The 12676-nt window shown below is 43.6% G+C and overlaps 3 protein-coding genes across 3 annotated transcripts; 2 read left to right on the top strand and 1 right to left on the bottom strand.

The window, feature by feature from the left end:
• Positions 114-2870, bottom strand: LOC104753526 (cationic amino acid transporter 2, vacuolar-like). Its single transcript, XM_019237731.1, has 11 exons — positions 2705-2870; positions 2389-2590; positions 2211-2295; positions 2092-2133; positions 1613-1753; positions 1400-1518; positions 1228-1324; positions 940-1112; positions 783-849; positions 515-673; positions 114-419 (listed from the first exon to the last, which is right to left on the bottom strand). Exons 1-11 carry the CDS (start codon positions 2868-2870, stop codon positions 114-116), a joined length of 1557 nt encoding a protein of 518 aa, XP_019093276.1.
• Positions 7343-8538, top strand: LOC104753525. The gene is made up of 2 exons (XM_010475768.1): positions 7343-7796; positions 7886-8538. The coding sequence occupies exons 1-2, from the start codon at positions 7343-7345 to the stop codon at positions 8536-8538; spliced, it is 1107 nt and encodes a 368-aa protein (XP_010474070.1).
• Positions 12014-12472, top strand: LOC109129471. The gene has a single exon (XM_019237730.1). It carries the CDS (start codon positions 12014-12016, stop codon positions 12470-12472), a length of 459 nt encoding a protein of 152 aa, XP_019093275.1.

Below are 12676 nucleotides of genomic sequence, written 5' to 3'. Positions count from 1 at the left end.
GCATAACTTAAAAGGAAGGCCCCAATACAGGTGAACATAATGCTCCATCCAGCGACCATCCTTCTGTTTTCTTCGCTGACCCCTGCAAAATCATTGACTAATGTGACGTTGTGCTAAAACATGTATGTTCCCCAAAAAAAGAGCTGAGTTTCTTGATGTAACTTACAACACCCTAGAGCTTCTTGATTCTTGATAACCGGGAAATCGACGGACGCATCACTTTTGCTAATTAAAGGTTGTTGACTGCTATTGGAAGTGCCTGCATGACCGGATGACTTTGTTTCACCACATAAGAAGGAAACAGAATCAATCCTCTCTTGAAGAAATGACGGAATAGGTAGCTCATCTGGAGGAACATATCTGAGTATCAACACTGATACCGCCACCATTGTAAATGCCAGAAGCGTCCCAACACTCACCTGCACCATCAGAAGCCCTCAAATACTTAATAACAGGGCATATGGCAAAAACGTTCCGTAAACCAGGTATTAAGAAGGAAAACAAACTGTCTTACCATTCCTGCAAGCTGCGACACATCCATAAAGAACGATAAGGTTGCAGCACACAACCCAGTTGCCACGGTTGCTTTAACCGGAACCTGTGTGTGTCTATTAACGTCTGAAAAAACAGAAGGCAGCAGACCATCCCTAGCCATTGCCATCAGAATTCGTGGCTGGAAAATGAAATAGTCATATTACGTAACAAGCACACACCAATGAAAACACCCAGATTTTTCTGAGATCTAACATTGACTGTCGTTGATGTGTGTTGAGAAAATTTACCTGAGGGAGAAGGGCACCCATTAAACCTGAGCAGAGAGCCATGACGGCTCCTAAAGTTATTAAGTATCTACATCAAATTCCCAGATAGAAACGATCAATCTCATAAACAAGTCTAAGAGGATGAAACAGACTGGATCTTAAATGATCATATGCTTACACAGCCCATTGCATGTCATGACTAGCGAATGCAGAGGATATCGGAGTGTCAGGATCCATGGCATAGTAAGGAATTAAACCAACAATTACAATGGAGACCATCATGTAGAGAGAACAGCAGAGCAAGAGAGCAAGACCAATACCAATCGGTAAATCCCGTTGGGGATTTTTCACCTGCATATAGCATTTTCAGTACCTTGTAAGTGCTTGAAAGGGTGCTTAAAAGCAAAGTTATAGCAAGCCTCTAAAAAACATAAACTTGCAAGAAAAGCATGGCTCCAAAATTTACCTCCTCTGCAGTACTTGCAACCGAATCAAACCCAATAAATGCAAAAAAGACTGTAGCAGAACCAGCAAACATTCCATCCACTCCGAATGGAAAGAACCTAAAAAGAAAAATGGTTAATTTTCAACGTATCTTAAACTCTGATGACTCAAGTCATTATGAATGCTCATCTTACCCTGTCGGAAGTTCATAACCAGCCCAACCTGTCTTGAAGCCCAGATAACTGCCAGCTACTATGACAAATAACAAGACGCACACATTGATTGCAGTTACAATTCCCTGAGCAAATGTGCTCTGCATAGAAGATATATGCACATATGAGAATACAATTTCCAACGAAGTTGAAATTTATCCTGATGTCGGGATCAAAATCATATAAAGCTTGTACCTCTTTTATTCCCATGCACAAAAGGCCAGTAACAACGAACACAAGTACAGCAGCGCAGGGATCAACAACAACATCAAGGCCTGGTATCTGGTGACGTGCTAAAATTGCAGGCAAACCATCTTCACCACCAAAAATTAGTGCCTGCAAATATGTTTAATACCCATAAACCTTTAGCGACACACAATTATTGATGCTAAGAGAACATGAATGTGAAAAAGAGATAAAATCTTCCTTATGTTTTTGTTTTTATTCCATAACTCCATCTATATAGGAAGAATCCATGAGAGAGGAAACATTCATAGTCCCCACACGATATTCACGTTATGTAATGTGACTAATGTCCCTTAACTAATAGAATACATCCAACCAGACAGATATCCACACACACACACACAAAAAAAAGAGGATTTTAATAAATAGCTCATCAAGAAAAGGCTTCATGACAAGAAAACAGACAATTTAAAGAATACACCACAAACCGAACTACCAGTGCAAACTATCACTATCAGCAATGTCACACACTAAACAAAGGAATTCAAGTACATTACACATATTGTAAAATGGGACTGAAAGGAGTACACGACAATAAGTTCCTGACCAGATTTGGAGATATGCCGCGGGCAATAGCTGCCCCACCAATCGTGTATTCCAGAATTAACGCCCAACCGATTATCCACGCAGCACTTGATAAAGGACAAGATAAGAATAACATATATAAGACAAAAAACAAAAAAAAAGCCTTGATAGAATTAAGTAGGGTAGTAAGCATTAATTACCCTTCACCAACACAAATGTAGGAATAGTGATAGGCACTCCCAGCTGAAGGACAACGACTAGAGAGTTCAGCATAACAAAACGCAGAAAGACCAGCAGCAATCCCAGCAATAAGAAAAGACAAAGCTAGAGATGGTCCTGAATACTCTCTCGCTACTGTTCCTACAAGTATATAAACTCCAGCTCCTATTGTTGCTCCAACACCTATATAAATTATACGGATTTCATAAATAAAAAACCAAACTTTATCAATTGAGCAGACAAAAAAAATCAAAACTTATAAACAAAAACCCTAGAAATGAGAAAATGAGGGGTTACCAATAGCAACGAGGTGAGGAACAGTGAGGGCTTTTGCGAGTTGATGAGGACCATTATGAGATTGTTGACCATTAGCAGAGTCGACTTGTTTCCTTCTCACCAAACTCCTAACGTAACCCCATGAATGCCCACCTCCTTCCTTTTGCGTATCCACCAAAAATCCCATCAATCAAAATTCAAAACCCTCCCCCCCAAAAAATGATAATCTAATCTTTATACAGACGAAGAAGAAAATGAAATTCAAATATCTGCCCGCTCGTTGTTCCCTGAGATTATTTTTTTTTAAAGATTCTTTTTTTTTTTTTTGTTGGTGGCGATGACAACACCAACGAGAAACGAAGAAGCGGGCAGAGATTTTTTTTTTTTTTTTTGGGTTGGAGAAGAAAGTGATTTTGATTGATTGATAAAGGAAGGAAGAAAGGAGAAGTTTTTGTTGGTTTGCGTATGAAAGTAGAAAGATAAAAAATGATTTTAAAATTAGGAAATTATTGAAGCGTGTGAAAACGAGCCACTGACAATAACGTTATCCGAATGGCCTCTTCCAGATTCCTTTGGGTCAATTTTTTACGACGTGTTTATTGCCGTTTCGACAACCTTTCCAACTTTTTTTGGGCCAATCTATCTTTTTTCCTTCGGCCGTAATATCTTTACCGGTTTGATAGTTAACCACTTACCGGTTTAGATCTACTTGCAAAACGATTCCCAATTTGACAATTTTCTAAAGAGAAAGCACATTCAAAAAAAAAAAAAACAAGGGTTATGTGATTTCGGGACTCATTATGCAGTCCACAAAGCAGGCAAAGGGGTTCTACATCCAACCCCTATTGAATCATCCGGTCTAAAGTAGGGTTCTTGTTTATCATAAACAACCAGACTGCGATTGCATGTTTGGGCACTGCCGCCTTATGCCAGACCAGAGAGAACCAAGGAACAGACGGTTTTACCAACCGTAGAGAGTTCCACATTTCCTTGGAATGGTAGAACTTGAATTCCTTGTTGTTAATGATCCAGGAGGGGGAGTCCCTTTGTGAGGAGGGGGATAGTTGTGATGAAACTGAGGACTTGAAGAAACTCCTCTGATCTCGCTGGGAGCAGAGTCCAGACGTCCCTTGCTTTGTAATCGGAGACCAGAGAAGAGACGGGGATTCCAAGACGAGAAGGAGCGTCATAGTAATGACCCTCACCAAGGGGTAAAATTTAAAATAAAAACCCCTCGCCAAAGGACTTGGAAAGGACATGAAAAGAAGGCAAGGAAGGAAGGAAGAAGAATTACTGAAGAAATGTCCGAGAAATTCTGGACGGACCGAGAGATGGCCAATGGTACCATGTACCATACCACGTACCATATACCGCGGACGTACCACGTACTGAGGGACCGAGACATACCGCAGAGACGTCCGTGACCCGCTGCAGTACAGACTGTGCCGTGACGAGGAACGTCGACTGCACCGCAGCGTAGCGACGCGACTAGACAAGAATCCTGAATTGACGAATAGGAATTCATGAAAAGTGAAGAGACATAATCATTGTGTCTTCACAAGAAGTGACCAATGAGATTGCATGCAAAGTAATCATTCCGTAGTTGGAAAGAAATTGAGACAAAATCATTGTTCACCTTTGGAGTTGGCCAATAGTCTCGCATGTAAATAAAGAAGTAGGAACATCATCATTCCTTCGCCTACGAATTGCCCAATGAGGAGACATGCACCAAAGATTCTGCGAGACAAGAATATTCCTTGGAGATTTCTTACTTGGTCGCTAAGTTTGCAAAAAAGGAGGAATCGAGTGCGGATAAGTGGGGGACATGAATTGGTCCACTCCACCGCCCAAACTCTCTATATAAGGAGCCCTTCCTTCTCATTTTCGCACACCATGAAAGCAAAGTGAGGAAGAAGAGAAAAGAGAGAAAAGAGAGAAGGAGAGGAAGAAAGAAAGGAGAAGAAGAAGAGAAGAGGAAGAAGAGCAAGACAAGACTATCGACCGCAGTCCAAAGTCTTGCATCGAGAAGGAATTCAATCACAAGAAGAGAGCAGATCCGAAGTGCCGCCGAGAGAGGAACATCGCCGAGAGATCCGTCCACTCCACCAAGATTTCGCCGTTTTTCTGTGAGTTCAGGCGCATTTTACCGAACTAGATGGATACCAACAACCTCCATCTAGTAAATGGTTTGCTTAGAGTTTTAGTTGCATTATTTACTTGATTTATCTTTATGATTCTTCTTGTTTAATGCATGTGGTGTGAGGTTACTCTCGTTGCTAGATCGAAACGATCTAGTAATGAAAATAGTAACTCGGTTAAGAAGTTACACCGGCTGCTAGATCGAAATGTTCTAGTAGTAGAGGTGGTAACTAAGAATTGATACTTGTAAAATTATGTGCTTAAAACCATAAAAACTCAAGTATCAACTGGTTGGAGTCTTAATGCGTTTAGCCCGCGACAAAGTCCGGCTAGCGTAGTAAGATTTGGTATGGCTTCTCCTTAGAATTTCCGTACTAGCATGCAGCCGCGATCTTGTAACCCATGTCGTTGAGTTGTAGGGTTGGTACGAAGAGCTTGGAGGTTACTGGGCTCGCTACCCTGGCCGAAGCTGTCTACACGATGGTCTGGCTCTGAGTGATGTTCCGGTTGCATGCCTTTGTGGTTGCAGCGCGGGTGTTCATGAGGGTGTTGAAAGGAAAAGGAAGCATACCGGCGCCCCAAGAATTAAGAATTAAATTTGTTTAAAATATTTCTTTTTTTCAAGTTTAATTGTTTTGTAGTTGATTGATTGCTTGCTAAATTTGTTGCTTTTTAGCTCATTATCTTCCGCATTGCTATCTCTGATTGATTGTTGATTGTTTGCTTGCTTGCATGTTGGTAGATTCGTCTTGCATGTTGATAGTTTAGCTTTGCATGTTAATAGCTTAGTCTTGCATGTGATAGCTTAGGCTTGCTTGTTTGTTTACTTGCTTGCTTGATTGTTATTTTGGGTTTGGGGTTGGGAATTTATTGCTGTTATGCAGGAGCCCTGTAACTCACTGAGTAATCTTATATTACTCATGATAATATTTTGTCTTGCAGGAAAACCTTAGAGGGAACTAGAGGGCGTGGTGAACGATAGAACCCCGGAGTAGATTTTTGTGTATGTTTGTAAAATTCAAGTATGTTTTATTATGTAACCGACCTTTTGGGACTAGGCCCTATCATCGAACCTTATAATCTTTTGGTAGTTATTTTGTAATAAACTCTTTATATTTTAATGCAATCGGATTTATATTCGTATGAGTATTAACTGATATAGACTTTGTCTAAGTCGGCTCAACACCTGGAATGTCACAAGGGTTGCAAAGTCTAAATGACGTACCAGTCGGGTGAAAACCCCACCGACGGACTGGCTAAGTGTCCTGATTTGTTCTCGAACCTCAGCCGGATCGTTGGTTTTTAAAGTAGCGTACTGGGGCTGTCCGTGGTCCGTCCGGCCATAGGACGGTTCGGGGGGTTACAACGGTGGTATCAGAGCATGGTTATGATGCTAGTAGGACTCGTATTTTCAAACGTTTTATCGAGTCAAAATGGTCGCAAATAGACACCTTAGGAATCCGGTCTGTTCACCACTTTAGGATTAGAGGGGATGGGATTAGGTAACCCTTGTTGTTGTCGATGGATGCAGATGTCTGGTCAAGGATCTGAGTGGTCTAGATCGATGCACTTCACGCCGGATCCAGAGAGGGGTTCAAGTCAACAGTTTGGTCTGGAGGAATGGGGTCCGCATTTTGGAGATGAACCAGGAGTTGAGTCGTTTTCAGGCATGTTCGATCCTAACTTTCACATGCCTGAATGGGATGTTCCTAGTGAGATGCCGAGGTACTCTCCATCAAGTTCCACCCGGTTTAGCACACCTGGGAACATGTATCCGCCAAGTCGAGAGTTTTCGCCAGATGCACAATTCGCTACTGACCCAAATCAGAATATGCCAAGAGAAGACCAAGGCCATGGAGGAAACCCGAATGAGTAGAGAGTGCCCGAAACCTAGCAGACGCTAAGGATGATACAAGATCTCCTTAACCATATGATCCAGCAGCAGCAGAACCAAGGAAACCAGCCAGCCGAAACTCCATCGTCAAGCTTTCTGAGGCTAGTCCTGATGATGATAAACCTAGGAGTCCGCAAGTTCAAGGGAGAGCAGAATACGGTGTTAGCAGACAAGTGGCTAAGGGAGTTAGAAATGAATTTCGAGACGTCAAGATGTCTGGATGAGTATAGGAGAGCGATTGCAATCAACTTTCTGGAGGAAGATGCACGCGCATAGTGGGATAGCGTAATTCCTCGCTATCACTACTTGCCAATAACCTGGGAGATTTTCAAGAAAGAGTTCAAGCAGAAGTACTTTCCACCAGAGTCTCGCGATCGATTGGAGAATCAATTCTTACGCCTAGAGCAAGGAGAGATGAGTGTCCAGCCTACGGACAAATCTTTGCCTGACTCTGGAGGTATCTGTACAAAGGAAATGATGAAGAAGAAGCTATGGCGCGTAGATTTCTTTACGGACTATGGCCAGAGATAAATGGGAGATCGCACGCTGTGACATATAGAAGTGTCGCTGAAGTGGAGGAGAGAGCAGTGAATGTCGAAGAAGGTATATAATTGGAAAAAGAAGTCATGGCCCGAGAGAAAAAGAAAGAGCCAGTGCAGCAAGCGAGAGCTGCAAATTTTCGCAAGGTTAACCAAGTAGCTGGACGAAACTTGAACGCGAATCGTGGTAAGGTCAACATGACTGTTAACCAAGGAGGACGTATGACGACCAACTTTGATCCAAGAGGATGTTATACGTGTGGTCAACTTGGACATTTTGCCCGAGCTTGTCCAACACTATCTGAAGTCAAAGGTTCCAATTTGGCATCAATCGTGTGTTTCTACTGTGGAGAAACGGGACACTATGCGACCTCATGTCCATCGAAGCCGACCAAACTGAACGCCCAAACTGTGAACCGTGCTCAGACAGTGCATCAAGTGAAGGAACCCCCAACAAAAAAGCAAGCGACCCCAGCTAATGTTTATGCCTTAGGATTAGAGCCACCCAAACCTCCTAAGCCTGCGAAAGGCCCGATAACAGGTTTGAATGGCTTCTAACTCTGTTGTGATTGATTGTGTGATTGCGTGTTTAGTTTTTGCATTGCATGTTTATTTCTATTATGCATTTAGGAACATTACTAGTTGGTGGTAACCCCACTCATGTATTTTTCGATTCGGGAGCGTCCAATAGTTTTGTGACTCCCGAAGTGGCCGATAAGTTCGGAGAATTGTGTGAAGAGGAGGAGGTAAATATCAACGTTTTCACCGCTGGTAATCAACCGCCCCTCAAGACCGAAGAATGCTCAAAGGAGGTGTCGATAGTCTTGCAAGAGGAGAATCTTCCGGCAGATCTACTTGTGATGCCGATGGAGAGATTTGACACTATAATCGGTATGGATTGGTTATCGGAACACCAAGCCCATATTGACTGCAGCCGGAGCAGAGTCATATTGGAGAATGGAGGAAAGACACCTCTAGTTTTCTACGGAATTTGCCCAAGTCGAAAGGCTTATTTCGCGACATCGATAAGAATTGGAAATTCTTTTGAAGAAGGGAATGTTTACCTAGTCACTCTTACCGCCATCGGAGGAGATGATAAGAAAGACCTGGAGGTTAAGGACATCACAATAGTCAATGACTACGAGGATGTATTCAGGCCGTTAGAAGGATTGCCTCCACCAAGAAGCCATCCTTTTACCATAAACCTCGAGCCAGGAGCTACCCCGATTGCTAAGGCACCATATCGCATGGCACCAGCCGAGTTAGCTGAACTCAAAACATAGANAAGAAAGAGCCAGTGCAGCAAGCGAGAGCTGCAAATTTTCGCAAGGTTAACCAAGTAGCTGGACGAAACTTGAACGCGAATCGTGGTAAGGTCAACATGACTGTTAACCAAGGAGGACGTATGACGACCAACTTTGATCCAAGAGGATGTTATACGTGTGGTCAACTTGGACATTTTGCCCGAGCTTGTCCAACACTATCTGAAGTCAAAGGTTCCAATTTGGCATCAATCGTGTGTTTCTACTGTGGAGAAACGGGACACTATGCGACCTCATGTCCATCGAAGCCGACCAAACTGAACGCCCAAACTGTGAACCGTGCTCAGACAGTGCATCAAGTGAAGGAACCCCCAACAAAAAAGCAAGCGACCCCAGCTAATGTTTATGCCTTAGGATTAGAGCCACCCAAACCTCCTAAGCCTGCGAAAGGCCCGATAACAGGTTTGAATGGCTTCTAACTCTGTTGTGATTGATTGTGTGATTGCGTGTTTAGTTTTTGCATTGCATGTTTATTTCTATTATGCATTTAGGAACATTACTAGTTGGTGGTAACCCCACTCATGTATTTTTCGATTCGGGAGCGTCCAATAGTTTTGTGACTCCCGAAGTGGCCGATAAGTTCGGAGAATTGTGTGAAGAGGAGGAGGTAAATATCAACGTTTTCACCGCTGGTAATCAACCGCCCCTCAAGACCGAAGAATGCTCAAAGGAGGTGTCGATAGTCTTGCAAGAGGAGAATCTTCCGGCAGATCTACTTGTGATGCCGATGGAGAGATTTGACACTATAATCGGTATGGATTGGTTATCGGAACACCAAGCCCATATTGACTGCAGCCGGAGCAGAGTCATATTGGAGAATGGAGGAAAGACACCTCTAGTTTTCTACGGAATTTGCCCAAGTCGAAAGGCTTATTTCGCGACATCGATAAGAATTGGAAATTCTTTTGAAGAAGGGAATGTTTACCTAGTCACTCTTACCGCCATCGGAGGAGATGATAAGAAAGACCTGGAGGTTAAGGACATCACAATAGTCAATGACTACGAGGATGTATTCAGGCCGTTAGAAGGATTGCCTCCACCAAGAAGCCATCCTTTTACCATAAACCTCGAGCCAGGAGCTACCCCGATTGCTAAGGCACCATATCGCATGGCACCAGCCGAGTTAGCTGAACTCAAAACATAGATAGAGGACTTGCTAGAAAAAGGATTCATTCGACCAAGTTCATCGCCATGGGGAGGCCCAGTGCTATTTGTCAAGAAGAAAGATGGAAGCATGCGTTTGTGTACTGATTACCAAGGTATCAATAACATAACCATCAAGGACAAGTATCCGTTGCCACAGATTGAAGAGCTGTTAGATCAACTCAGAGGAGCAAGCTGGTTTTTGAAGATTGATTTAGCCTCTGGCTACCATCAAATTTCAATCTCAGAACCAGATGTGATGAAAAACAAGGTATGGTCAGTTCGAGTTCGTAGTGATGCCGTTTGGACTTACCAACGCGCCAACAACATTCATGCGACTCATGAATGAAGTCTTTCATGACTATTTGGATCAATTCGTGATAATATTCAACGATGATATCCTTATATACTCACGGAGTGCTGAAGAACATGAAGAGCATTTGAGGAAGGTGCTAGAACGACTAAGGGAAAAGAAGTTGTTCGCCAAGTTCAGCAAGTTCTTAGGACACCGAGTCTCGGAGCAAGGAGTGTCCGCTGACCCAGATAAGATTGCCGCGATCCAGGATTGGCCAAGGCCAACGTCTATGATAGAGGTCCGAAGTTTCTTAGGCCTCACCGGCTATTACCGGAAATTCGTAAAGGGGTTTTCATCTATTTCTAAGCCCTTGACACGACTCACCGGGAAAGGAGTACCATTCATTTGGAGTGAAGAAGTGGAAGAAGCTTTTGGGAAGTTGAAGGAAGCGCTGACTACGGCACCAATCTTGACATTGCCAGAGCCAAATCAGCCTTATGCCGTATACACTGATGCATCAAGAGTCGGAGTTGGATGCGTTTTAATGCAAGGAGACAAGGTAATTGCCTATGCCTCAAGGCAATTAAGGAAGCACGAAGAGAATTACCCCACGCATGACCTAGAAATGGCAGCCATGGTGTTCACGCTAAAGATATGGAGATCGTATCTATACGGAGAATTGGTTCAGGTATTTACGAACCATCAAAGTCTTAAGTACTTGTTCACGCAGCCAGGTCTTAATTAGCGCCAGCGAAGATGGATGGAGTTCGTTGCCGACTACGACTTGAAGATCCAGTACCATCCAGGCAAAGCAAATGTGGTGGCAGATGCACTAAGCGGCCGGATGGTAGAAGTGGATGTCGAAAGAGACATAGAGTCCCTAGTCGACGAATTGGAGAAGGTAAGGCTATTCGCCTTAGAAGGAGAATCTAGTGAGCCATTAGGTATACAAGCCGTTACTCAAGCAAGTCTAGTTCAACGAATCCGCGAAGAACAGCCAAGGACGAGAACCTGAAGAAGATTGTCAAAGAACTAAGAGGATTAGACGGGTCGAGCGCTAGTGGTTATCATTTGGCAGATGGTGGCACTTTACTTCTTAACGGAAGAATCACCGTACCTGACCGGATTGGACTGCGACAGGAGATCCTCAGAGCAGCCCACAGCTCAGCTTTGAGTATTCACCTAGGAAGCACCAAGATGTACAAAGATGTGCGCAGGTATTATCATTGGCCCGAATTGAAGCGAGCAGTAGCAAACTGGGTAAGCCAATGTGATGCGTGTCAGAGAATCAAGGTGGAACACCAAGTGCCAACAGGATTACTTCGTAACTTGCCCATACAAACATGGAAGTGGGAGTCTATCTCGATGGATTTCATTACCGGACTACCAACAAGGCCAGGAAGAATCAATGACGCAGTATGGGTAGTGGTCGATCGTTTAAGAAAGGTCGCCCACTTAGTTTCAGTAAAGAGTACAGATCAAGCGCCTATCTTGGTAGAGAAGTACATAGATGAGATTTTAAGATTGCATGGAGTACCAACCAACATCGTCTCCGATCGGGATCCCAAATTTGCCTCGATATTTTGGCAGGACCTGCATAGAGCGCTTGGAACAGATGTTCATATGAGCACCTCATTCCACCCGGAGACTGATGGGCAGACAGAGAGGACTATCCGAACCATAGAAGATATGATTCGACTATGTGCATTGGAATGGTCTACGGATTGGGAAAGGAATCTACCGTTGGTTGAATTGGCGTACAACAACAGTTATCACTCAAGCATCGGCATGTCACCGTTCGAAGCCATGTACGGAAGACCCTGTCGAACGCCTTTCTGTTGGACAGAAGTTGGAGAAAGAACTAGTTTCAACCACGAGTTGATCGATGAGACAACAGAGAAGATCAAGTTTATTCGAGAAAATATAAAGAAAGCGCAAGACCGCTAGAAGAAGTACGCAGATCGGAACAGGCGGGAAGTGGAGTTTGAAATTGGAGATATGGTGTATTTGAAGGTTGCACCTCAAAAAGGGAAGGATCGGTTCGAAAAAGTTGGAAAGCTCGCGGTAAGGTTCATAGGACCATACCGGATTGAAAAGAGAGTTGGCGAAGTAGCCTACCGGCTATCTATGCCAGAAGTTATGCGACTGCATAAAGTCTTCCACGTTTCACAACTACGGAAGCATGTTCCAGATCCTAACATGATTGTACCCGAGCCTATCGAAGAGTTGGAGACAAACCTCACCTACCAAGAAGGACCCTTTGGGATTGGAGAGCGAAGGACGCGGAAGCTCAAGAACAGGAACATTCCTCAAATTCAAGTATTTTGGGGAAAGCAGAACTGCAAGGTCACCACATGGGAGGACGAAGATAGGATTCGAACCAAGTATCGTCAACTCTTTATGGAAGAAGATGAAGCAGGGCCATCCGAACCTTATGGAATTCGGGACGAATTCTAAATAGGGGGGTGGGAAAATGTAATGACCCTCACCAAGGGGTAAAATTTAAAATAAAAACCTCTGGCCAAAGGACCTGGAAAGGACATGAAATGAAGGCAAGGAAAGAAGGAAGAAGAATTGCTGAAAAAATGTCCGAGAAATTCTGGATGGACCGAGAGATGGCCGATGGTACCATGTCCCATGTGCCGTACCACGTACCGTACC

This window comes from Camelina sativa, chromosome 16 (genome assembly GCF_000633955.1).
Source record: "Camelina sativa cultivar DH55 chromosome 16, Cs, whole genome shotgun sequence".
NCBI classification, from domain to species: domain Eukaryota; kingdom Viridiplantae; phylum Streptophyta; class Magnoliopsida; order Brassicales; family Brassicaceae; genus Camelina; species Camelina sativa.
This window is presented reverse-complemented; position numbering and strand designations above follow the sequence as displayed.